The sequence below is a fragment of the Thalia democratica genome, chromosome 7 (assembly GCF_965202585.1).
Source record: "Thalia democratica chromosome 7, ktThaDemo2.hap1.1, whole genome shotgun sequence".
In the NCBI taxonomy this organism is placed as follows: domain Eukaryota; kingdom Metazoa; phylum Chordata; class Thaliacea; order Salpida; family Salpidae; genus Thalia; species Thalia democratica.
In genome coordinates, this window is record NC_139171.1 from 46133774 (window position 1) to 46161720 (window position 27947).

Here is a 27947-nt window from a genome sequence, read left to right on the forward strand (position 1 = left end):
AATGCAATTTTTAAAAATTAAAACTAATTTATACTTACAGTTTTAGATATTTTTAGAAATTAAATATATTTAAAATAGATAAAAATCAAAGATTTTAAATTTAAAAAATGTATAATGCCTCAATTGGCAATTTAGCATCTGCATCGTCTACAAGAACAGAAAAAAATAGACTTAGTGACTTTTTTAAAATACCATCATTAATATCGAACCAAACGAATGAAAATAATGTTGCTGAAACTGTTGTTCAGAAAATAGGCAGACTCTCTAAACAAGGAACTAGTAGCATGAACAAAAGTCAAACAGTTGTAGTGATGTTTGATTATCAGGCAAAAAATGATGATGAACTTACACTAAGACCAGGCCAAAATATCCAAGTCCTCTCTCAAGACCCTGGCCTTTCGGGCGATGAAGGTTGGTGGGCAGGAAAGATAGGAAACAGACTGGGAGTTTTTCCAAGAAACTTTGTTTCTGCCAAAAAACAACTGCCTGGTGCTAAAAACTCTTATCAACCTCTACCAGATGATTACTCACCACTTGAGTCTAAATACGATGTTGGTGAAAAACCTGTTTTGGAAGTTATGGCCAAAAAGGATAAAGCTGATTTTGAGTTTGCCAATGTTCAAGTAATTCATAAAGAAGAACTTGATGTACAAAATGCAGTTGGATTTGGTGGCTTTGGTACTGTTTATTTAGGGTATTACAAGGACAGAAAAGTTGCAGTTAAAGAATTTCGCCATTGTGCGTCTAATGATGAAGAGTTTCTCAGAAGTGTCAAAGAAGAAGCATCTACTTATGCAATGGGTTTGTCTCATAAAAACATAATAGGGTTTGAAGGTCTTTGTTTAACACGTGAACTTCCTAGCATTGTTCTCGAGTTTGCAGAAGGTGGTACTTTGAATAAATGTCTAAAAGATAGAATACTACCTCCTAACATTATTGTGAAGTGGGCTTTACAAATTGCAAGTGGAATGAACTACCTGCATGCAGCATTTGACAAACCAATAATTCACAGGGATTTAAAATCAAGCAATGGTAAGTTTCTCTAATATTTTTTGAATAAAACTTAGTTTAGATTTTTATACTTCATTATAAAATTTTAATATCATAGAGTAGGTTATGCTGTAATTGATTTGTTTTAATTTTTACCATAATGTTAATTAGTCTGTATGATTAAAAGTTAAAAAAGGTTAACTCTTATATTTTACGTAGCTTTATTTTTAAGTAATAAAATTATTGTACTGAATCTCAAAGGATTTCTTTTAGTTCTAAAGTAGTATCTTTAAGTATATATATAGTTGTACTACCTAAAATTAAAAAAAATATATATGTAAACATTCTAATTTTTGTAGTATTAAGATAATTCTAGTGATATTATGCTCAAATGGGTTCAAAACATTGTTCAATAAATGGTAGTATTAAGTTTTTTCATTAGGTTAGTTTATAGTACACATTAACAAACTATTTTTACCACATACAATGACTTTTTGTTCAAGTTTTATTATTTTAAAACAAAAAAGTTTACTGTATACCAGAGTTTTAAAGTTATACTGAGTTTTCTGCAAGTTTGAATATACTAACTAAATGTTACTATGGTTTTATTCTATATTTAACTTGTGTTTCAAAATATTTAAAACGTATAGTACTGACATAACAATTACTGTATAAAACAATTTTGATACAAAAGTTCTTTATAACATTATTGTGTAGAAATAGTTTTTAGTCAAAATTAGATCTGTATATTTTTTCCAACTTTAGGAATCACTGCAGTTGTTTAAAAATTAAATAAATTAGTTCAAAAGTTTTATAACTTAAATTTAAGTTGACTTTATTTCATTTGCTATTGTTATATGTTTCAATATACAATAATTTATTTTGAATTACTATTTCTTAGCATGTCTATAAAGGTCTTATATTAATTTTAAATATCCCAATTCTTTAAACAAATTGGTTTTAAAACCATATAGTATTTCACGCTTGATAGTACTTTAAAAATTGTGCATTTACCTGTTTTTAGTTTTATCTACTTTTTGAAGGTGTATTTTGTAAGTTTTGCTGATATAATTTCATTTAAAAAATAATTTTAAAATGTTTACTATATAAAAAAAAAAAGTATTTGTTGTAATGAAATTTAAATCAATTATAGAGAAAATCAAATAGTTTTTTTTTTTAATTGTAATGCTAAATGAGTATTTTAATCATTGTAGTTGAAGTACCTCTTTTAGTATATTGTTTTAGTTTTCTTTATTTTATTTTAAAATATTTTACTAAGTTGTGTGAAAAAAAAACAATTAAAATTTTTTAAACTGTTTCCAAAGATAAGAAATAAAAACGGTCACAAGTAAACTGATAGCACAGACATTATAACGTAATCTGTGGCGTCTGTTAGTTTGCTGAATAATTGATTACATGACTAGCATTTGTAGGCTTGCCTGAATTTTTTATGTTTGAAATAAGTTAAGTTTATTTCAAGTTTTATAGTTAATATTTCCTTAAGTTGTTATTTATAAATTTTTTTGTTTAAAAACTGAACTTTTATTTACTTTTATATTATTTAATGGGGTGTTTTTAGGAGCTAAACTAGTGTTATAGCGTATCTATTTTAATGAGTATTTATTAATAAGTATTTATATTAAATGAAACCCGCCAAGTCAAAAAAAGAATATGTTTTTTCTGCAAAGTGGTCAGGAAAAGTCAGGCTATTGAATATTTATAATGAAAGAATCAAGATTTTTTGCTGTTGAAAATATTTTTACCTAACAATGAAATTATGTTTTGAAATGTATCTTATTATTTTCTGACAATTTATTTTAATTTAAGTAAACAATAGTTTTATACAACCTTTTTTTGCTTTACAAAAAGAATAGCTAAGATAAATTATATATACAATACATTGGTTACAGGTAGTTTTCTGTCATTTGTTTATTTGACATGTAAGCATTACACTTAGATCCATAGCATTAAATTATTAATTTTTTGAATTAGATAGTCATATAAGTATGACTATACAGGTTTTATTAATGGTTCCTAATTTATGTTTATAAGTATTTATTTGTTTTATGTTTGCTAAAAAAATTATAGAAGTTTGATTTCTTACTTATTTTTGTTGTATAAGGTTCTTGAAACTAGTTGAAAAATAAATATTTTGACCAACTATCCTCTTAGTTCTCCTTATAGTGCTTAAAACTTTTAAATTAAAAGTTGTTAAATGTTTGAAAATTGTAGTTTCGAATATGTTAATGAAAATATACTTAATATTATATAAACAGTTCTAACTTAATAACTTTAAAAAAAAAATTCCATGTTGTTACTAACATTTATTGTTGTTAGTTAATTTTTGTTAGTAGGCAATTTTTAATTTTGATACTTTATTAAAGACTAAACAAGCATTATTAGATTAAGTTCAAGAAAGGTTAAAGTTATAAGTTAGAACTTAAGAATTATAAATTAAATTATAAATTTTATATATGTGTTTGTAAGAGTTCGTTTTTTGTAAAATGCACTGATTATTATTGTTTTGTATTTGATAGTAAGCTTAACTACTAATTTATTATAGTTATTATAATAAAATTTTTTCTTGAGTTAGGAAACTTTTTCACGATCATGAATTTTAAAGACTTTCAGTGATTTAAAACCATAAGACACTGATTAAATTTAAACTTTTAAACTTACTTCATATAATTAAAAAAAACAGTTCTCATAAAAGAGCCGATTGAGGAAGACTGTGAAGATTTGTGGAACAAAACGATGAAAATTGCTGACTTTGGTCTAGCACGACAGACTGACATAACAGAAGAGTTTACTATGGGAGGAACCATGGCTTTTATGGCACCAGAATCTATAATCAAACAAAAGTTTTCTCGTTTTACTGATGTTTGGAGGTAAATTTTATGAAATACTATTAGTTTAATTTTCCAAATTAGTAGTAAATGGTTAATTTACGTTTGAAAACAAATAAATCAATACTAAATACACCAAACATTTAAGCTAGAAATATATAAGGAAATTACTTTTGTAAAACTTTAATTTTAAATATAATTTATTTATATTTAGAAACAATTTTAAAATTAAAGTATGTTGTTTCAGCTTTTAATATATACCTAGCTAAGTTATTAGAAACGCATACTTTATCTTCGCACATTTAGTTTTATAAACTTGGATAAAAGTGATCATATTTTGATGTAGAAGTGAGTGATTCTTTGAACTGCTGATTTTGCAGCAAAATCGCTGAAATTATTGACTTGAGCGTCCAAGTATGTTTTTTCTGAAATTTTCAGTTAAGGTTCTCTATTGGTGAGAAGCTAGAAGTTAATTTGAAATAGAAACTAATTTAACTCTTTTTACTATTGTTGGATCTAACAGACAGGGTTGCCACTTTACCTGGAATCCTGGAATTCGACAATTTAGGCAAAAAAACCTGGAATTTGGGAAATTTTGAAAAAAAACTAGAAAAACCTTGAATTTTAACATTTTTAACATGTTCAGTAGTAAAATTTCGATTTGACTCAAAAAATGTATCATATAAATAAAAAAAAATTGTCATCATCATATAGTTTTGATTAAAAACATATTTAAAGTAGCTTTACAGTATCTTTTCAATGTTTTTATACTATTTAACACAGTTTCTTACCTCAAACTTAACTTTAAACTAAAAATTGCCCTTAAAGTACAGTAAAATCTCGCATCTTTACGCACTCGTGACATTACGCACTCTCGTTTAGTTACGCATTTTAGAATTTTTAAAAATTCAAAAAAATATTTTTAATCTCTTTCAATATTTCAATTTAATTCAAGTTAGGTTTACTGTATATTTTTAATTTAAAATATGTTTAAATGATAACTCACCTCTCTACATCTTTAGACTTTGTAAACTTATGTTCCTTGACTAATTGATAAACATTTAGTTATACCTCAGTATATCAGAAATTTTGTTAACAGTAAGATATTAAATTAAAATTCTGAAAGAAATATGACTGTGTTAAATAATGAAAGAATAATGAAATAATGAGAGTTTAAAACACAAATGAACAATACAGCAATCTTGCCCTATATATAAATAAACATCTAAAAAAGAAATTTAATGAAACTGCCTAGCAAAAAGTAGCAGTGATACTTAATAAATATAGAGCCTACACTTAACACAAATCTCAATTGTTTTTTTAATAAACATATCACGAATTTTCATTTGACGTTTTTTTTTTTAGTTTAAGTTCTTCTTCTGTAACACTTGCTTTGCACAGCAAGCGTTGAAATTTTTCTACAAGTATTATTATTTTATATAAATTTAAATCCTTTTTTTTTTTAATATATGTATAGTTTTATCTTTTGTTTTCATATTTATAAATCAAGTAAACAGATTGTTAAAAGTGGGAAAGTCCCCAGTCTGCTTTTAACTAGAAGCAATATCAAAAAACAGCCATTATAGTAAGTATATATGGTACCTCTCTCATCTTTACGATCTCTCGTATCTTTACGCATTTTTTCTGTGAACACAATGTGCGTAAATAAGCGAGAGGTTAATGTATGTACTTTTAAAAACCTTGAATAAATTTGAAAAACCTGGAAAAATTTTTGAAAAAACGAGTGGCAACCCTAAACAGATCATTAAAAGTGTTAATGATAAAATTGCTTTTAAGGAGGAGAAAAAACAAGGTTTACAAAACTCTTCTACATCAAAGCGTAAATAAGTTGATAAGTATAAGTTTGTGAGTAAAAATTTTGCTTTTTATGTTAATCTATAGATTTTAAAATGAATTCGATTATGTTTTTTTTTTGTTTAAAACAAAATGAACTGTTTGTGTTATTTTTATTCTTAATGTCTTCGTTATGTGTCTTTCAGTTTAAGTGGCCTAGGTTTTGATGCCTGGGTCCATCGTATTGACAATAAACTTGCAATTATAATAATATTTTATAAATACAGTCTCATGAAAAATAACTGGTTTTTTACACTTATTGTTTATATATTATTTGTTTTACTTTTTATTGATATATTTTTAAGCCCTTCATCTTTCCGGTTACTGATAATTCAAATTCGGAAAGTTCAAATTCTTAAAAAATATTTCAAGGGCCACAACTATAATAGTAAAATGTATTTGAAAAATTTAAAATGCGTTTGTAGGTCTGATTAATAAAATTATAATTATGAAATTAAAAAAAAAAAAAAAAGGCTAAATAAAATTTTTCGACGTTACTAAAAATTTATGTATTAAAAAACTGTTTTAAGCCATATCTCAAAAACTTTAAAAAAAAAGAAAAAAAGTGTTTGTCGGTCATAATAAGACCTACATACGCATTTTATTTTTTTTCAAATATATATAACTTTTTGAGTTGTTGCTCTTTAAACATTTTTTTAAGAAGTCGAAATTAAGACTTGTCCAAATTTGAATAGTCGGGCAACCTATCTTTAAAAATTTTTAGTTATTTTTTCTGCTTTAACAAAAGTTAAAATTATTTATCCTTTTGCACACATCTTGAAATTTATTATGATAATATTTGCGACTTTCGACCATAAGTACTATTTTGTTTTGCTTATGCTTTTTGTTTTGTCTTAAGGGCATAGGGGAGAAGTAAATAATTTTTTCACAATTTGATTTTGTTTTGTTAAGTTTCAACTAAGCTGCAAGTTATTTTTACAGATTTAAAAAATTCAAATAATCTTTGAGATATAGCCGGTCAAAGTAGGATACTACAATAGGTTCCTTATGGGAGGTTCAAACTAAAAGGCGAAAATAGACTATTTCATTACAAATCTATCTCCTCCAACTTTTTTTGAGATAATTACCTCAAACTGTTAGGAAATGTTCCTTGCAATCTTTAAAAAACTCTGTCTTTACAAAATATTAAAAAAATTATGTCAAAAAAATAGTTTTTTTGGTTAATTTTGTTATAAAATTTTTAGTTTTCGATATTTGAAATTTTCTTACGACATAATTTTTTAAGTATGAAGGAACCTATTGTAGTCTCCGACTTTGACCGGCTATTTCTCAAAAATTATTTTGAATTTTAAAAATCTGTAAAATGCAACTTGTTGCTTAGTTAAAACTCAACAAAATAAGATCAAATTGTGAAAAAAAGTTGTTTACAACACCCCTATGCCCTTAATTTTTTGTTTTGTATAACAATTGTCAATCTGTTGTATTTGAAAATAGGGTTTGAATATAGTCCTAAATCTCATTTTTAGTAGGTTTTAAGCATTGATAAACATGTTTTATTTGTAAAACTCTAATTATTTTTATGATTGACATGAAGTTAAAATATGCTGTTATCTGATAAATAGATAACTTATATGTATAGCTCACATAAAAATCTTTAAGAAGTATCGTGCTGAAAAATCAGAAAGGAACAATACAAAAATTTAATTTTCCTAAAATAAACTTCCACAGTTTTCTTCTCAAATTTTTGCTTATTAGAAATACATACTTATCCGGAAATATGATTTTTTATATATATTTTTATTTTTTTTAAATCATAGAGTTAAAATACAGTCAATTATGAGCATTCAAATCCTTATAGCATTTTTAAAGATAGTTTATATAATTCTTATACATAAAACAAATGTCAGTAACTTATCACATTTAAGTGGATTGGTTTTGTAGTACTGTTTTTTAATATCCAGGTTAAATTTAAACTCATGAAAAATTATTAAATGCAATATAACTGTTTATAATCTATCATGTTTTACAAGTTGGAACTATTTAGGTAGTTTGTTTTAATATTTTATTACTTGTTTATGTAAAGACTTAAAAATTGATATTTTGTAACTGAATGAAATTTTTTTCTAAATATATTTAAAGTAGATCACGTAAAACAATTTTGTAGTGTAAGTTTACTGTTTTTATTAACTAAAACTACAAAGAAAAAACATATTTTTTACATTTAAAATTTTCAACTTTAAATTCAATCTTTCAAAGTAATAAAAGTATAATAATTTATTCCAAGTTTAAAATTTATTGATCAGATGGGTTTGGTATAGATACTAAAAAAAATATTTAAGAAAAAAAGCTTAAGATGATTAGACATCTTATTTAGAATTGTAACTGTTCATAATTTAAGATTAATTTTTTTTTTTAATATTAATACTATTACATTTTTATGTTTAGTTAAATTATATTGTAGAATGTTAGATATTACACATAAAATTTTAACGCTGAAGCTCAACTTAACTTTCATTAAATTCATTAAAAAAAAAAAAGTAATTCATAGTCTCAAACTAAAAAAAAAATTATCCCAATTCTAACTTGGTTGTAATTCTATTTAAAAACTTTTAGCTATGGAGTTATGTTGTGGGAGATGCTTACTGGAGATCAACCGTACAAAGACATGGAGATGCAGAGAATATGCTTTGGAATCGGCCACAACAAACTCACATTGCCAATTCCTAACGGCTGTCCCGACCATTTGAAAGAATTGCTCCAACGTTAGTTTTATAAAATAGATTATTTTGGTTGCTGATTTGAAATAATATCGTTTAGTTTTAGGATGACCTAGTTTTTTTGTGGCGGTTAATATATATTCAAAAAATTTTATGATTAAAAATGTTGTAAGCATCATTTTATGTTTTAAATATCAAAAATAAATATGTCGAACATTTTTATGAAGATCTTACAATAAAAAAAAAAGACATGCACAATTTAGAAACTATAATATATTTATACTAGAAAATCTATTAAGTTTATATTTACTTATTGTCTAACTTTTATTGCGTTACGCCGTTACCCTGCTGAGCAGTTCATCAGACGCTAAAAAAAGCTTATTCAAATAGAAAAACTATTAAGTTTACCTAAATACAAATCTTAATAAAAAACAAAACAAAAACTAAGTAAAATAAATGTTTTATTTTTATTTTTGGTGAATATAATGCTAAAAGTTAGTGATCTACCGGATCTTCTATTTAAGATCCGGTCGGGTCCGATTCCGGATCTTTTTTCTAAGTTAAGATCCGACCGTGTCCGGTTTCGGATCCATTTTTTAATTTAAAATCCGGCCTTTTCCGGATCCTAAATGTTTTAAGTTTTATGTAATTTTAATAGAGAACAAACATATAAAGTTTAATTATTATAATACCATTGATTGGTAAAAATTGTTTAATACAAATATTTTGTTGAAAAAATTACAATGTTATTGTCTTTATATTTTGTTTGAACACTAGGAAAAAGAACGTTGTAAAAAAACAATAAGCCTACCTATACAAAATCTCAGTTTAAATGTTAAATTTAAAGCTACTTATACGACTAATTTTGAATTTTGTACTTTGAAGACGTAAAAGAAAATTAAATTTTACAATGCTTTAAAACAGGGTTTTCTAAACTTTTTTTTGCAAATAGCCCCCTTTAAAAAAATTTAAAAAGCCATAGCCCCCTTCAACAAGATTACTCAAAAACTACACCTATAACCTTTTTTTGCTCTTCATCTGCAACTCGAGAATATCTAGTGTAAGTTTCAAATTATGACCTCATGGCCCCCCTCTTACCCCTTTGCTGCTCGTGACCCCCTGAGTATCTGTCATGACCCACTTTGTGAACCCTGCTTTAAAAAGATAACGAATTTTTTTATGATAGGCTCTACGTTAGACTTTTACTTACAATAGCTTCTCTAGCAACTGTTTAAGTATACAAAAGTAAGTAATTTAGTATATAACATTTACTCATATCAACGCCATTAAGCTACAAAGAAACCTATTCTTGTTTTTTTAAGAAGTTTTTCGGCGGTTTTTGGAAGCAATCGATTTCGCTTTTGTTCGTACAAGTTACTAGCTTCTGAAAATAACATTTCAGAATAAACAGAAGATGGTGGTACTGAAAGATACCTTTTTGCAAACCTGGCAAGGTGTGTGTATTTTTTGTTGTTTGAGTTCCACTAAGACAAGACTTCAGCTTCTTTAACCTCTTCAGCAAACAAATTTTCTTCAGCCAAAAAAGTTTTGATTTCTATCTCAATTTCCTGATCACCTGAATCTTGTTGCTCTTGAGTGTTTGCACTTCTTTCCGATTTAAATGTAGAATAGAACAACAACTATTTTTTGGTAATATCATTTGTAGGTATTTGAGCTTTAGGCAGTACTAGAGGAACTTGACCACTTTGACCAGTCTCACGACAACTATGATTTTTTACTTCTGATTTCAGTAGCCTTACAACCTTCTGTTTGGGATTAGCAGAGAGAAAGTCAAGTCAATACCGTGGATCAACAGATGTTGTTAGTAAAAACAAGTCGTTATCATAAAAAATTATTCGTGTGCTGTTATTAGAAGTATTAAACCTTCTTTCGAAAGATTCTTCTATATTTTCTGCCAAGGTTGTAGAACTACTTTGATCTAGACCTGGTGGAATATTAGCTTTATGATTAAAAAACTGTTTTAGTACTGCTGCATGCGGAATTACACTTGACAGCAATGCGTTGTTTTTACTACACTTCTGGCGTTACTATATAAAAAGGTTCGAGCAGTTCATTAAAGAGGCTAACAAGTTTTCATTCATCAGCTGTAAGAATGTTTTCGGGTTTAAATTTGTTGTTAGCCACGTAGTTCCGGACACTTGTTTTTAATTTTTCTAATCTTTTCAGCATTAAGTAGGTTGAGTTCCACCTTGTTTCAACATCTTGCACAAGTAACAAGGCTTTTTGCATTGATACTGATGAACCTAAAGTGACCTGGATTTTTTTAGTCGCTCGCACGCTGTACAAGAATGGTTAAAGTGACCAATAGTTTGACGGGCCTTGGCTATTAATACACTTATGTTACTTTCTGAAAACAGTTAATCTTTAATTATCAGTTAAAGCGTAAATGAAATAGGGTGCTGAAGGATCTAACATCAGCATACCAGCCTTCATGTTAAATGCATTGTCGCGCAGAAAAACGTGAATGCGAATCACATTGATACCCTAATTTTCTAGCATCTCCTTTATGTTTTCACAAATATTAAAGTCAGTGTGAGAATCTTTTATTTCCTTACAACGTTAAATTCAGTGTTCGTACTTAAAGCTTTCATTTAAGCAATGCGCTCTTAAGGAAAGATAAGATCTCTTAGTCTACGAATTTGCCCACATGTCACTTATAAATGACAAAAACGAAGCTTCTGATAACTCAGTTTGTATTTTTATCAGTAAACTGTCATAAGTCTGAGGAAGCAGTATCAGTGAGGTATTTGGTGCTCGGAATCAAGTAACCTGGCTCTAAAGTAGCCAACAGGTCTATGGAACCTTGATCGCTAGTAATAGAAAATGGTTGGTTGTCAATAGCAATCATGCTCATAAATTTTTATGAATTTTGATTGCTTTTTGATCGTTTATTTTCCATTGTTTAACAGGGCGATAACTCTAGATATACTAGCTTGATTCATTGCTGTTAGCTTCCTTTGGAGTTGGGAACGAACTATCGCTGACTGATTTATTGGATGATGATAATGATTTTCTAGCCTCTGAAATTTCTCTTTGATGTTTTGAATTCAAATGCTTTAGTAAAAAAAGAAGTGCTGTACGAATTAGTATTACCTATTTCAATGAGTTTATTGCAAAGACTGCAAATAAGGGTCTTCCTCGCTTACGTTGAAAAATTTCCATGCAATTGACATTTTTAATTAAGGAGAAATAAACGTTGCAGCTGTTAGAAATTAAATATGGTATTATTAGTCTTATATTTTTACAGAGTTGCCAATCTTTTTGCCAATGAAACTGTACTGAGTCAACTTGAGTTTTATCAAATGCTTTAAGATGTTTTTCTAAATTTTCAAAATTAATAAAATTCAAGTTTTTATCAAAAAATATGGTTATAAAAAATTAAATTTACTTAAATCTTACTTAAATTAAAATCTAGAATATATATTTTCTGAAATTTTAAAAGTTCTCTAATTTACAAAACTATCCTGAGTATCCTGACCGTGTGTAAACCCTGTTTCTAATTACTTTTTTAAAAAAGAACCAAATCATATCTCCCTAAATTTATTATAATGGAACTAAAAAAATATTTCTACTAAAAAACTTTTTTAAATTTGCATCAAAAGTATATTAAATAATGGTCATAATTAAGATGAGTACTTGATAAATTTTTGATAAACTACTGTATGAACCTGCATTTTTACAACAAATGATTAATTAACTAAAATTTAATATAGTCTGTTTCGCTTGACTAATGTTATATATAAAATATTCAAACCACGATAATCTAAGTATATGAAACTGAATTAAGCAGATTGCGGAAAACAAAATCTTTTTCAAACTAACTGGATCCGGACCCGGCCAAATTTCAGCTGGGATCCGGCCGGTTCCGGATATTTTATTAAAATTAGAATCCGGCCGGATCTGGTTCCAGGCAAAAGATGGGCGGTTCCGCTTCCGGATCTTGGATCCGGTAGATCACTACTTAAAGTGCAATACTAGTAGAAGTGCAAATTTAAGAATTATTGAAAGTGTTGTTTATACTCTTTAGATTGGGTATTCGGTTTTAAAGAAATAATTTCAATACTGATTTTACAGCTTAAATTTAGTAGAAAAAATATGCAAAATAATAATTCTTGTTTGTTATTCTTATTTAATTTGATGTTTAAAATCATTTATAAAAGGCTTTATAAGATTTAGATTATTCTTAACATACATAAACGATGTTAAGGCCATAGGGGGGGGGGGTAGGCCATGTTTTTTACAAGTTGATCTTATTTTATAGAGTTTTTACTAAGCTTCAAGTTGCTTTTTACCGTTTTTAAAAATTCGAATTAGTTTTTGAGATATGACCGGCCAAAGTCGGGCCGCATAACAGGTTCCTTATGGGGAAGGAAAAACTAAAACGGCGAAAAAAGACTAATGCATTCAAAATCTATCTCCTCCTTCATTTTTTAAGCAATCTTCTTCAAACTTTCACAGTCTATTCTTTATACAATAACAAAAAAACTTTATTTGTGACTTTAAAAAATTTCAAGTAAAAATACCTTTTTTTTGAAAAAAAAAAATTTTTTGATAAAAAATCACTTTTTTTTTTTGTCATAAAATTTTCATTTTTTAAAATTATTAAAATTCACAAATAACGTTTTTTTCTCATAATGTAAGAAACATTTCCTGAAAATTTGAAGAAGATTGCTTGAAAAATGAAGGAGAAGATAGATTTTAAAGCCCGTTTTTAAAAACTCGAGAAAAACGGCTTTAAAGTTACCCTTTATATACCCTTTATAAAGACAACCCTTTATATAACCGGTCATAAAAAAAAAGTTACTTAATATTTTTAAGATCTAAAAAAAGCATCTGAAAGATTATGAAATTTACTATAAAATAAGTCTATATGTTATTTTTGGTCAAAAAATGGCTTCTACCCCCTCCCTATGGCCTTAAGTTAAGCTAAAAAAATAATTACAAAGTTTTAATTTAAATCAAATAACATAGTTTATACTTATTTGATGGTGAAATTAAAACATTTGAGAACTAACACTTTTAAAACTTATACTTTTTATTTTTGTTTTTCACATAGTTTGTAATCAAGTTGAAGTAGAAAATTAGATAACTGTTATATAGTTAAGTGTGCTGAAACTATTTAGTTAAAACATGTTATATTTTTGAGTTGGTATGTGTAGTGTATTAATTTAAACAAAATAAGAATTTTGTAAACTGAAGTCAATAGTTGAACTATTAGAATTTTACCTTGTATACATTTTTTGTTTCCTTAGTATGTTAAATTTTAGAAACTTGGCTGACATGCGTAAGTTAATGTCTTTTTAAACTTTATAAGCTTTGTTTGTTTAAGTAAAACAGTAATTTGATATTCTATGATAAGTTTTAATTCATTGTTTGTAGGTAAAAGCTATCATTTGAGTTACAAAAGTTAAAAATTTGTTCCTGTACTGTTTAAAAATGCATGTTTATTTAGTGCTAGATTTTATTGCTTATATGTACATGATAGTATAAAAATATTTATGTAAATAACGCTTCACTTAAAGTACAAATGCAAATACATTTGTTATATTTGTCAGCATAACTAAAAACATATTTAAAATTTAAGTTCTCGTTTGATGGTTATAAGTGTAAAAAAAAAAAATAATTTTTAAGTTGTTTATAATTTTCTCAAAGCTTTTTGATACAAGTTTTGTATCCTTTGTTAAGTGGTAGATGAAGTTAGGTACACTTTAACAAAATTAACAATTTTAAAATTTTTATGTATAAGTATTACGACGTATCAATAATAAAATTTGAAAAAAATTTAGCGAGTAAAATTAAAGAAGAATCAAAGCAAGAGAATGTTAATAAATGATTTTTTTTTACTTTTCCCTTTTCCACAAGTGTTTTATTTATTTTATTGAAAGAACAGAAACCTAAGAAAATCTTTCTAAAGTGATATATATTAGAAATTTAGTTTATTATGTTATCCATAAACATTTACTGCTTATATTAAAACTGTAGTAGGCTCACAAAAAATAAACTATGAGTCACACAATTATACAGCGTGCATAATTATATTGGAGTTTGTCTGATATTTAATTAAAAAATCGAAATATAAAACTTGTGTACAAAAAACAGCTGTTTTTAATTGTTCTTTCACAATATGTTGTTTAGTTTATGTGAATTTACTTTAAACTATTTGTTTTGTTTATTTTTCTAGATAGGTTTTATTACATATTTAACGCTATCATAATAATCCAAAATGTAATTAAGTATTTGAACAAAAATATATACTTTTTGTATTTATTAGGTAGTTTGTATTTATTTTTCTTTTTAAAAGTGATTTGTTAAAAAAAATAACAAAAATTAAAAAAAATAACTTAATAGTTTGTTATATTCTGTATAGGTTTTAGATTTATATACAGTATATTAGTATAATTTTAATGTTCGAGTGTTTAGTGTGTTTTGAAAAAAAAAAGGTATAAGATTCAGTGTTATAATACTTATTTAATATCAACAAAAAATGATGTGCATTTGAAGCAAAAAGTAAATTAAAATTTAAAATAGTTATGAAATAGTTAAAAAGTATCTAAAAATCGAATTTTTTGGTTATGTTCATCTTAAAAAAAAACCATTGTTGACATAGTTTTGTTTTTTATTCTGATATAAGATTTTAAGAATAGTTAAAGTGCAGATAATTGCAAACTAAAATCTTGATTTAACAGAGTGCTGGTCGAAGGAGCCCCACATGCGGCCGAGTTTCGCCACCATCATTTCCAAGCTGCAAACGTTGGCCGAGTCGGACTTTGTCGAAATTCCCATCAGTATGTTTTCCGACATGCAGGAAAACTGGAAAGTCGAGGTCAAATCGATTATTGAAGATCTTCGGGTAAAAGAACAGGTTGGTTGTCTGCGAGAAACTTATGTAACGTCAGTGGTAAGAATAAATTTCATTTAGCTGGTTTTTAGTTATGTTGAAAGATATAGTTTACTGTACCTTAAATCATTTTCAAAATAAAATAAAATTTACAGTTTTTATCAAAGCATAAACTTTTTGTATTAAGTAAATAACAAACACAATTTTAAAATAGTATGTATTGTATATACAAATACTTGTGTATTTTAAAAACTTTAAATAATCAAGTAAAATGTATCTTATCGAAAGAAGAAAAGTTATTTAATATTTAATTTTTTTATGTTTTACTTAATTTAAAAGCAAAATTGTGTTAAAACTAGTTTTAGTTATGCTTCCTTAGTTATATATATAAAGTAATAAATAAAACTATTGCTGCAAAAATTTGTTTAATATATTGATTTGAGATTACTAAAAAATAGTTGGTGTTTTATTTAGTAATATTAAGTATTCTACATTGCATAAAAATATAACAGATACTAATCTGTTTATTTCTGAAACTTATTATTACTTAATAGTTTTTTTTAACTTTTCTAGGTTTGTTTGTATAATTATTATAATCTATGATCATAGATAGCAAAAAGTAATATTCTTATTAGCATTAGTATGCTAAAAAATTCAATAATAATAGGTTTACTTGTTTTTATGCCTGAATTTGTTTTATATTATCAGTTGGTAGTTTTTTTTGACTTGACAATCACAATAAACATTTAGAAGTATTTGAACATTGTGTTTACTTTTAGTATATTTACTGTATAAAATGTCAAAATTATGAACTAAATTCTAATACTGGTTATTGTTTGTCAAAATACTTAAACTACAGTTAAAAAATAAGTAAAATAGTAAGCGTTATTTAAATTAATATTTACTTATAAACTAATTTTTTTATTTAATTTTGGTTTATTATTAAACATTAAAGTACATTTTAGTTTTTATTATACTTAAGCGTTTTATCTAAATGCAGAGACTATTTGAGGAGTACGAAGAAATACAAAAAGAACAAGAAAGGCAGCGCAAGATTCAAAAAAGGCTGATAAAGCAAATTGCTGAAGTTCACCAAAGAGAAATCAACGTCGTTGCTAGGGAAATGTCGTTGCATAACAACAACAAAAAGCTTGAAAATGCTCGCTACAACAAACCCAGGCCACCTAAGCGATTGGGAAAATTCAAAAGAAGCAAGCTTCTTAAATTGGGAGGAATCAGTGAACCTTCAGGTATTATTGATAAGCTGTTTAGTATGATATTTATTTAATTTAACTTTTATGCGTTATGTTTTTAAACATTTCATTGAAAAAAAGTAATATAACCACTAAAGCTTCTCCTTACTTGAACTATTCAAAAAACAAAACGATTTTTAGTAATATGTATTTTTAACACTGTTTTATTTGACGATAAATTTTGTCTTTTGGTTTATACATTGTTTTTATTAATTATTAAGTTAAATCTTATTTATAAGAACGTTAAAAAATATTAATTTAATAGCATAAAGTGTTTACTTAAAAATATAAGTTTAACCTTAAAAAATTTAAGCTGCATAACTTGAAAATGCAAAAATTATACTTTTCTGCTAAGTTTACAAATAATCAATAATCTTGCAAATAAGTTGAGAGTATATGAAGTTTGATATTTAGAACAACTAATTGAAGTTTATAAATTAGATGAGTTTTTATTAACTGTAAAAGTTTACTTTAGTTTCATTAACTTTAGTTTAACGGTCAACAATAAGTAAATAAACTTCTAATTGTAAGCTGAATTAACTTTTTTGTTTATTTTGAGTATTACTTTTCTAGTTCAATTAGCAAAAAGCTCGTGTTTATAATAAATTGTCAGATTATAAACCAAAACTGTTGTTCACATTTAAAATTGACCACGTTTATTTAGACTCAATGGGTAAATAAAGTTTAAAATGACTTCTTTATTTTTGATTGAGATAAGTGTTATAAACCGCAAGTGTTATGATGTTAACCAGTTCGACGCACAACTACTTTATTTTTCCATGCATGAGTGAGCTCTAACCTTTTTTTTTAGCATTTTGTGACGCATTTTTACGTTTTAAATTCTCTATACGTCTCGAGAATAGTCTTATCTATTAATGCTAAAATGTTATATGTTTTGAAGTTGTTAAATTTTTTTTCTACTGACCTCTTGTTTAGCTTTCAATTCATCTAAAAAGTTTTTTTTTTTTAATTTACCGCCCGAATTTAAGGTTTTGGACTCAAAGTTATAATTCCTTCTTTTGCATATTGCATCACTAAATTTATACCCTTTTTTTATTTTTTAAGTTCCTTCGTATACAATTTTTGTTCTTACTCGTTTAAAAAACACGTTTAATGTTGTTATATTGATTTAAAAAAAAGTTCTAAAACACCCTTAGTTTTGTGGTTAAATATAGGTTTATTCATTTTTAAGGTTTTGAAAACATTAATATTTTGTATTGAAATAAATGGATCCTTTTTTCAAACTAAATGTTAAAAAAAAAAATTTGTAGCAAATTTTACAATATAAATACTGCATAATTTATTAAGCGAGATATTTTCTTCGTTATAAAGTTGCTGCATGTTTTGCACAGATTTTCGCCACAGACAAACCGTGAAAGTGACCGACCTGGAAGGGAGTTCCCCGAACATGAGCGAAAACGAGGAGAGTGGCAGGGACGAAAACGGGGAAGTCCCTCATCTGTCGCGTTACACCTTTCTGGAAAGTACGTTTGATAAGCCTGTTGTTGCCATAATTGTATAACTCATAATATTTTCCAAACCATTTAAAAAAATTGAAGGTTTGTGTAAAAAGCTTGGAAACTATAAACAACAAGTATAACTGTTTCATAAAGTTTTTAGTATATTTAATTAAACGTGTTAAAAGAATGCGGTCAAGTAATTTGATTAGCAAAATTGTATACCTCATATTTGTTTTGTATTTGATTACAAGATAAAGAGTATTCTTATATAAAATTTCATCTGGTACACAACTATAATTTAAAATTTAATACGGCGTCTAGAAAAAAAAGTTTTTGATTTACATTCTTATTTATTTTTATTGCGTTGTAGTAAGTTGAATTGCATTTTTTTACTTTATATATTAAATACACTACTTAAAATTAATTCAGTTTAAACTATGAACTAAGTAAGTAAAATATCTATGCAAAATAATATTAAAAAAAAATTATAGTACAATCTTCATTTGATTTTATAATGGAAAAGTAGATTTATAAAATAAATAAAAAATATCATACAGTTTAAAGACGCTTGTAAAGAAAATCGTTTAATAATTCATTATAAAATTCTAAATTTATTTACGTTTTTCCAATACTGTTCATAAACTAAACTTAAGTCATTAATTAATTTTATTTTAACTTATGTAGAACTTTAAAATTAAGTATTTGAAAACTTCATTTTAAATTGCTTAATAAATGCAATAACGATTTATTTATCTTTTTGTTGTTTAATTTTGGAACAAGTTTTAAAATTAAAAGTACTAATTTTGATTCTTAAACAACTTAACTAAATAACTAAATTATAACTAAATGTGGTTTTGTCGTCAGTAAGTTATGTAGTAATTAATATAATACATTTAATAATAATAAGCCAACGTAATTTTGCGTGTCATAATAAAACAGTATTGGTCATCTTATAGTTGTTTTGATATAATGTTTAGTAAATTTCTTTGATACTATTTATAGAATGAAAGACAAGCTTTTAAAAACTTGAACAACGTTTTAACAATGTTTTCAACTTAAAATATTTTAAATTTAAAATATTTTTTTCAATTTACTAATAAAACATTTAAAGAATAATGTTTTACAAACTAGTATCGATTAATGATTGAAAGTATTTGACTAAAGTAATACTTAGTAGTTGGTTTTATTTACTTTTTATTGAACTCAATATAGCATTATTATTAGGTCTATAAAAATATTAAAAAGTTTATTTTTTACACAAAATACTTACTACCCAGAAAGGTGAATAGTTTAAATACGTCAATTATAGTTTAGTTAAAGAATAACAACTTTATACAATGCATGTTGTTTAACATCGTGATTAAAAGCACTTTGGTAGAATAAAACACCAACTACTTGGTTGATTAATTCTTTTATAAACTATTATTCCACAATTTTCAAAGATTAAGATTATTAGTATTTAGATCCACCTCAAGAGTTAGAAAACAACACCATGACGTTAGAAACAGCACGAAAACACCAAGAAGCCAAGTCACTTGCCGATCAAATACAATCCACTGCCGAAAAACCTTCAGGTTAGCAACAAGTATGGCAGTGATTGCTGTTTACTGACTACTTTATTATACCGGATTTTACTTCGCGTGTTCAAGCGTTTGAAATTGAAAAGTTTAGGGAGCTAACACAACCACAACTGAGTCAATAATGTTCAGTAACTAAACTGTAATTTCCAAAAAAAAAAACAAGTTTGATGACTTAGCCAGTAATTTTTATTCAGTAAATTTTTTGTTAATAGAAGTGCTGTAAATGTTTACACAAATAACTGGACAGTCTTTTATTGTTACTTCTTTTTATTGCTAAAAAGAATATATGTTTTTTGTAAAAACATGTTGATACTTAACATTTTTTAGTATTCTTCTTAATTCATAAAGTATGACATTTTGTTTTTATCTTTTCAAATGTTTCATAATAAGATTGTTGTTATATTTTTAGTTCTAAATTGACCAATATAACTTCTCAACTTACATGAATATAAGGAATAAATTTATCGAGATTTTATTAAAACAGAGTAATTATAAAAAAAATCTTTAGCCCTGTTATTTATAACTTAAATCTGAAAAAAGTAAATGAAATAAACAGTAGATATAAACAAAAAAAAGGTTGTGTAATTAGAAACTGTATTGATAAAATGTCGATATTGAGGTTATTCGAAACTTTGAACTTTATTGAAATTATAATTGTATCTAACAAATACTGCAATAGAATATAATTTTGGTTTTAGTTAAAATATTTAATACAAAGCTAAGAAAGTGCTAACCTATTAAAGCAGAAACTTGGAAGTTTTTTAATTTTATTATAATTGAATTAAAAAATAACATCACAGTTTCGAGCGAAACAAGTAACAATAAAGCTCTTAAATAATATTTTATTGAAAAGTCGAAACTTTTAAAGTCAAAGATTAGTAAAAGTTTTATTTTGTAGAAATAATCTTTAAAATGTTTTCATAGTTTGTAATATTTGTTTTCTAAGACTTCTATTATTGACTACGGTTCTTAAAGTTATCAAATGATAAAGTAGTAATTAAAAAAAAACTCTACTTATTTAAAATATAAAAACAATATATTTATTCAGTTTGACATAATATTAGATAAACACTCTAAGATTAGTTTAAAAATAAGTAATGTTTTTTAACTAGCTAAATATCGTAATCTTTGGGTCTTGAAATTTGAAATATAATTAATTATTTTTTTCTCTTTTTACTATTTTGTATCCCTAGTATTTCTGAGACATATATTACATGCATCACTGGCGTTATTGAGACTGTGAACCAATGTTTCAGTTTAATTGTTTTAGATTTTGTTAAGATTTTTAAATAAAGTTTTATTTTCTAAGGTCTTTTATATAAGACCAAAAGTTTCTTATTTTTTACTAACGTTTTAGTTTTTTTTTTTTTGTGTTAATAATTTTTTTCTATAAAACATTTTGTTTTTCAGAATCTAATAAAGATGAAAAGTCCTTAGTTACACCAGACTCGCCTCGGCTGTCAGTCTTATATGAAAGCGATGATTTAAACTCCACTAAACCTACACCGATGAGTAGCAAAGAAAATAGGTAAATTCGAAGAATATATTTTAAGTATTAATTGGAGATACTAATAAAACTAGTATTTTAAATTGTCTCATGTTTACCAATTAACAATAACATCGGTGAAAGTCTGCAGAGCAGAAGCCTGGACTTTTGTATACCGTGAGGTTAGCTCAAGTTTAACTAAAGGGTTGATCATACCATTTCGACTATCAGACCGCAAGCCCTCGGTGAACTGAGACCGGTTTTGCCGTCATTGGGAATTATCAGACAGCCATAAGCGAAAAACTTGCAGTCTCCAATTTACAAATAGTCTATGGTGCTTTCACATAAAGCAACCACTTGTTGGTATTGATCAGTGACGTCAGCATTATCTTTTGCCGTGCAGTGTTTAATAAATTGTCCACTAGGCAAGACATCTGATACGCTCGTATTGAATACGATCAACAAAAAGTCTAAGTAGTGTTTAGTAATTATACTCAACTTTTAAATATTTACTTTGTACTAAGTTTTAGTTGCTCGTCTCAATATTTGTAAATTAATACAATTTCAAATAGACATTCCAAATTTTAAAGTTACCAAACCAAATGTAATTGAATTCTACATAACAGCTGTTTAGGTTGCTTGTATTAAATCTACGACGCGTTTTTATTGCTGGTAATCATGAAATTACAGTGTGTATGTGCTTGATAACCATATATTATTTTATAAAATGCAAGTTTAGTTGTTATTTTCTAAAAAAAGTATTTAAAACATAAATAAACTTAGTTTTGTTTCAAATGAATAAATTAAACTTAAAAGAAGTGTAAGCATTTCACTATGTAAATTGTGAAATCGTTGTTTTTTAGGTTACTTGTTATTGAAGTAAGCATGGATTAAACTCAATTTTAGTAAACTCAATTTAGTTGTCGACAATAAAATTGAAGTGTCATTAAATAAAAACTAAATTATATATTATTTTTTTAATAGTTACTACTAGAAATTAAAAAAAAATCCATATCAAAATTGTTTTTATCTACAAAGTTGTAATCATTTAGTTATTTTAAAAGTTTAAATGTCGATAATTGAAAAAAACAGAATTTAGCTTAAACTTTCCATAATAAAGTCTTTTTAAACCTTGCCAACTAAATAATTTTATAAGCAGAAAATTCAGCTAAAAAAGCATAAAAAAGTAAGTGAAATATTATACAACTGAATACAACTGAAATATTGTGTTTGAATATTTGCATTTTGAAATGCTATCAATTGAATAGTTGTATTTGATAAATGTCAGAACTTAAACTATTATGGTTTGAATTATCGAATTTAGATTGTTGTACTTTAAATCGTCGTGCATCCACTATGTATATAAATATATGGTTGACACCTGTAAAAAAAGTCAGGCTTACTTTTTTAGAAATTTCTTCCAGATTTTCGAAAGTACAAGTTTTCTAGTTTATTTTTTCTTTTAAATTAAGTTTAAGGTAAAAAAATGTTGAGATGGTATAAAAATATTAAAAACATACTGCAATGCTACTTTTAAATGTGTTTTGTATAATGTCAAATTAAAAGTAATTTTAAATAATATTGTTGTTTGTAATAGTTATTTCTTGTCAAGTTTAAGTTTAATTTTTTAACTAGAACTTAAAGTTTCAGGTGTTTCTTTTTTTTAAATCAAATTTAAGGTTTTTCTGTTTTTAAAATCCAAGTTGAATGGTTACCCTGTCAGTTTTTACAAAAAAAATTATTGATTTTCTTTTAGACACATTTTTTAATAGATATTACTTTTTTTTTCTAAATCACTCTAGTGAAATTATTAAAAAAAAACAATGTACGTTTAGCTATAAATTGTATTTTTTTCTGTTGATATTGCATTGATTATTATGATTGAAATAAATAGTGAGAGTAATATAAGTTTTGTGTTTCTACTAGATTGAAGTCGTAATAGTTGAAATTTTTGATTCGTAAGTTAAACTTTTGTTTAGTTTTTATTGTAACGAACTTTGAGTAAAAATACTCATCAGTAAATTTTGTAAGTTTATCTTTAAATAGAAATTTTTCTACATTATCTAGTTGACCAATGGTTTAAGGAAGAATAAAAATGTATTTTGTTCTATTGATTAAAAAAAATACTTTCTGTAAATTTCCATACTTAACATAAAATTATATATTACATATTATTGATTATTGAAATAAGTATATAATTTATTATGTAAAAAATACCTTGAAAAAAAAGTTAAAATTAAAACTATAAAAAAACTTCATTCACTTCAACTTCGGCTATCACCCTTACTTATTATTTAAATAAGATTTTTTATTCCAGCTTGAGCAGATGCCAGTCGCACCCGGTGCCTCACTTGCTGTTCGAAGTTGCCAAGTTGCTCGCCTCGGTTCCCCTCAACAACGACGTCACCACCGTCATGACCAAACCCATCCACGTCGATTCGTCCAACGACGACGAGATAACGAGCGTCTCTTCGCACGCTTCCAACAGCCAATCAAATCACAGAACGAACCATGTGGGCGGACGGGCTACAGATTCAAGCTCACCTAAAGTAAAAATATTTGTTTTTATTTGTTTAGTATTTGGAGTTGATTATTTATTGGTGAACTAATTTTAGAAACTTCTTAACCCTTGAACTAAGCATTTCATAAAAATCCTTAGCTTGTTTAAAGATAGTAATGTAGTGTTTGAAAAAAGTTTTATTTGTTTAAATAGTATGTTCAAGAACTTTCTCAACTTTTCTCGATTAAAGTATATAAATTATTAATATTTATTAAAAAATAATTCTTAAAAAAAAGTCTTATGAAACCTCTACTCTTGTTTTGTTGTTATCTTTAAAGAAAACTACAAAAAGAGTGGCAACCCAGAAAAGCACGAATGTTTATAAGTTTAAAAAATGAATGGAAATAGTGTATTGCACTCGGGTGTATTTTTTGACAAAGTTTGTGTATGTCCAATTTGTATTAAACTCAGTCATTAAATGTTATTTCAAAGTAAGAAATATTATACTGCTGTATATATATACTTTTATAGATCATATAGACGACTATGATAAATAGTTCTAAAGTGAGCATAAAAAAAATGTCTACGCAATTTTTGAAAAAGTTTTTATTTTGGTCATTTTTTATAACAAAAATACTAAAAATAATCAAAAAGTAAGATAAGTTTTTAAGTATTTCGGACATAAAATATTTTTTTATAAACTCAAGCTATATAGCATTTTTATGATTTAAAAAACTCAAGATTTCCATCAAAAACTTATATAAAAATCAGATAATTAGAGCTGTTTCTGAACTTCAAAAAATAATGCATAACAATTAAAAACTTTAAGAGTCTTAAATAAAGTCAATTCTGTTTTGATTCATGTGTTTTTATGTATATTGTTAGGATGAACGAAAAAGAAATCAAAGTAATATCGAAAAATGGACTGCGTATTTAGTTTTGTGCTTGCAGGTTTGTGCTTAGGCTTGCTGTGGAATTTACACTGCCCATTAATACAATTAGTTTGCCGTAAAACAAAACTTGATTCGATTAAATTATATTGAATTTAATAAAGTGTGGTTACTGTTTTTTTTTTGTAATTAATTAATTTAAAAATAATACCAGCTTTGTAGTTTGCTATCTTTTTGTAAAACCAGTGTGTTAATTTACGTGTCTATATATAGTGTTTTAGACACTGAAAACAATATGGAAAATGTTGCCATATTTTAATTCAATATTTAAGCAAAAGAAGTTAAGGCTAAATGAATTTTCTTAAGTGTGTTGGTTAATTCATTTTTTGTTTTTATGATTTTTTGATCTAGTTATAAGCTTTTTTATGTTTTTAAAACAGGGTTGCCAAAAAACCTATAAACACCTGGAATTTGACAATTTAGGCAAGAAAACCTGGAATTTAAGTAATTTTGGAAAAAAAACCTGGAATTTTAAACAAAAACCACTGAAAAATCTAGAATTTCAAGCATTTTTACATCTAAAATAACACCTAGATACAACAAATCTATCAAATAAATATAATTTTTTGTTTTAATTTTGCTGATAGAACTTTTAAAATAGCATTACAGTATCTTTTCAATACTTTTATACCATTTAAGACCTTAAGTTTAATTTTATTCTAAAAATAGACTAAAAACTTGTACTTTCAAAAACCTAAAAGAAATTTTGAAAGCCTGAAAAAAAACCTCAGGCAACCCTGTTAAAATAGTCTGACTTACCTTATTTTTACAGATTATGTAAATTGTAAATATTATTAATAATTAATTGTTTTTACAGAATTTCAAAAAAGGTTGGAAACGTAAAAGCCCAGCTCACAGAAGGAAAGAAAACAAGCAGCAACAATCGCCTCAGCAGCCCGAAACAAAACCAAAAGAAGCGGCCGTTCTCACTAAAGTCTTGCGTTGTGACAATGCAGCAGATTTGAATGACGTCGTCACGGGATCTCTGCTGTCTATGACGTCACAGGACTCAGCGGTAGCACATAACAATGTAGCCCAAGCAGTTGCAGCATATCAGGCTTGCGGAGACCTTGTTCAATCTAGCCATAGGTATGTACAATACAGTTTTAGTTTTTCTGTATAAGTTTTTTTCACAGGTTATGGTTGTCAGGGTTGCCACTTTTCCTGGAAAAACCTGGAGTTCTACAATTTAGGCAAAAATAACCTGGAAAAACCTGGAATTTGAGAAATTTTGAAAAAAAACTGGAAAAACCTGGAATTTTGATCAAAAATCCTGTAAAAACCTGGAATTTTGATTAATTTTAACATCTCCAGTGGTAAAATTTTGATTTGACACAAAAAATCTATCATATAAACAAGATTTTATTGTCATCATCAAAAATTTTTTTTATTAAAAAACACATTTAAAGTAACTTTACAGTATTTTTTCAATGTTTTTATACTATTTAACACAGTTTCTTATATAGAAATTAACTTAAAACTAAAAATAGACTTAGAAATGTGTACTTTTAAAAACCTGGAAGAAATATGGAAAACCTGGAAAAAAATTTGAAAAAACGAGTGGCAACCCTGGGTTGTATCATATACTAAACTTTTTTAAACGTACTAATTTTATGACATATTTAAAGTTATAAAAAGTATATTCCATTTCTCATATGCCAAGCTTACAACTAATAAAAATATGTATACTACCTTAAATGCTAAACTAATTTTGTCAGCGGAACTATGTGTTTTAAATCTAACTTTTTGTTGTTATAAAAGCAAAATGTGTCCTATAATGATAGCTCCAATCTTTTATAAACATTTACAGTGCAAATTATGAAGATGATTTCCTAGCATACTTAGATCCTTGTAACCAAGTCGCGCAGTTTACTCGTAAACAACCAAATACAGCTGCTATGAACCGTGCATTTAAAGATGACAACGAATCTAGCTTAAAGCTCCATCAATCTACATCATCAGGTCAGTTTTTAACAGTTGAAAATTTTACTGCTTGAATTAAACGCGTGTACTTTTTACTACAGCAAACTCCGTGGTAAGTCCCAACACCAGAGCGTCAACTCCTGGTCCAGGACCAAGCAGTAATCGGTACGAAATGGTCCGAAAACGAGGTCACAGCCGCAACTTGTCCGACGGTCGCCAACCCATATCGCTTGATTATGCTGCAAAAGTGCTGCAAACGCACAAAACTCCAGCCGAACGAGGTTATTTATTAAATTCTTTTTTAGTAATTTTCACTTTATAAGATGATTTGAATAATGTATTAATACTTATAACTATTTTAACAGCAAAGGAAGCGAGCCAAGACCCAGAACTCTGTCGTCTTCCGGCACCGGAAGCTCGCAGGGCTCGAAAGAAGTCTGAAATAAAAATTGAAGACGTCGAGCGGCCCAACTCTCTTGCCATATCGATAGCGAGACCAAGACCGAACCAGCAAGTTCAGCCCGTTAAGATTTGTTACAACCAATCAGTGAGTAGAACCGACGAGAAAAATCAAAAGCAGTTAGTGAGTCCGGAAAGAAACCAAAATAAACTGTATCACAATAACAGTTTGCAAAATTACGAAATAAATAATCAGTTTCAACCACAACAGCATAATATACAGATGTCTAATAATAACTACAATCAAAATTTTAAGCCAATTCAAATGGTTTCTAAAACGAACATGAACGTGCATACTCATACTGCCGACCACTTAAACTACCAACAGAAAATTGCTTCTTCCCTCCCTTACAACCAATCACGACAACCTGTCTTACCTGCGACAATGAATAACGATCCTTTTGACATTGAGTTCCCCCAAGCTACGTTGAACAAAAGCCTGAAGAAAGCAGAGCCTTTGGAGTCTCAGTCGCCTATTGCAAAAAGTTCAGGTCAGAAATCTACGTTTGGCGTATCTTTACTTGATACTCCTATGGGGGAGGATAAAGACATTCGGCCTGCCATAACCACCCAACAGCTTTCGTCTCAACTTCAGAAAGTCACGTTTGCAGACCTTGAAAAGGAGTTTCTTTCGTGATTTCAAGAACTAAATAGTTTAATTAGACTGAAGCTGAACTAGCTTTAGCGGTATTAAGAAAGATGCAGGCTATGGAAAGATTTTTCCTGAATATTTTCTTAAAGTTTATCATTTAATAGGTACCTCTTAGTAACAAACTATAACGAGCTCATATAACTAATTTAAACTTAATATGAACTTTTCTATCACTTGATAAATTATCTCCAAACTATTGAAAATATTGTGTTTTAACTTAAACTGTGTTTGATAAGGTATTTTAGCAAATTTTTTTAGCAATTCCTGTTTAAATTGAATTATATTTTTTTTAGACTAACAGCTTCTATGTATTTTACATTTTTAAGTTTTTACTAAACAAATGCGACTGCTTGCAAGTGTTTTAGAAATATCATGACTAATTTGTTTTTAATATTCTAAAAAATTTGCAATTAGGATTACATATAAAAATTTTCATTATTTTAACCAAAAATAAATT

The 27947-nt window shown here is 26.8% G+C and overlaps 1 protein-coding gene across 2 annotated transcripts; it reads left to right on the plus strand.

Moving 5' to 3' along the window:
• The first annotated feature begins 47 nt into the window (after window positions 1–47).
• Window positions 48–27928, plus strand: LOC145841077 (uncharacterized). 2 transcript variants are annotated; one of them, XM_082948444.1, is made up of 14 exons: window positions 48–1032; window positions 3692–3878; window positions 8265–8413; window positions 15076–15251; window positions 16228–16477; window positions 17833–17964; window positions 19404–19514; window positions 20931–21048; window positions 23324–23555; window positions 24392–24457; window positions 25274–25545; window positions 26267–26418; window positions 26481–26660; window positions 26745–27928. In XM_082948444.1, exons 1-14 carry the CDS (start codon window positions 108–110, stop codon window positions 27473–27475), a joined length of 3681 nt encoding a protein of 1226 aa, XP_082804570.1. In that variant the 5' UTR covers window positions 48–107; the 3' UTR covers window positions 27476–27928. The 2 variants fall into 2 exon arrangements, with proteins under 2 accessions (XP_082804570.1, XP_082804571.1); XM_082948445.1 differs by lacking the exon at window positions 24392–24457.
• Window positions 27929–27947: the final 19 nt, after the last annotated feature.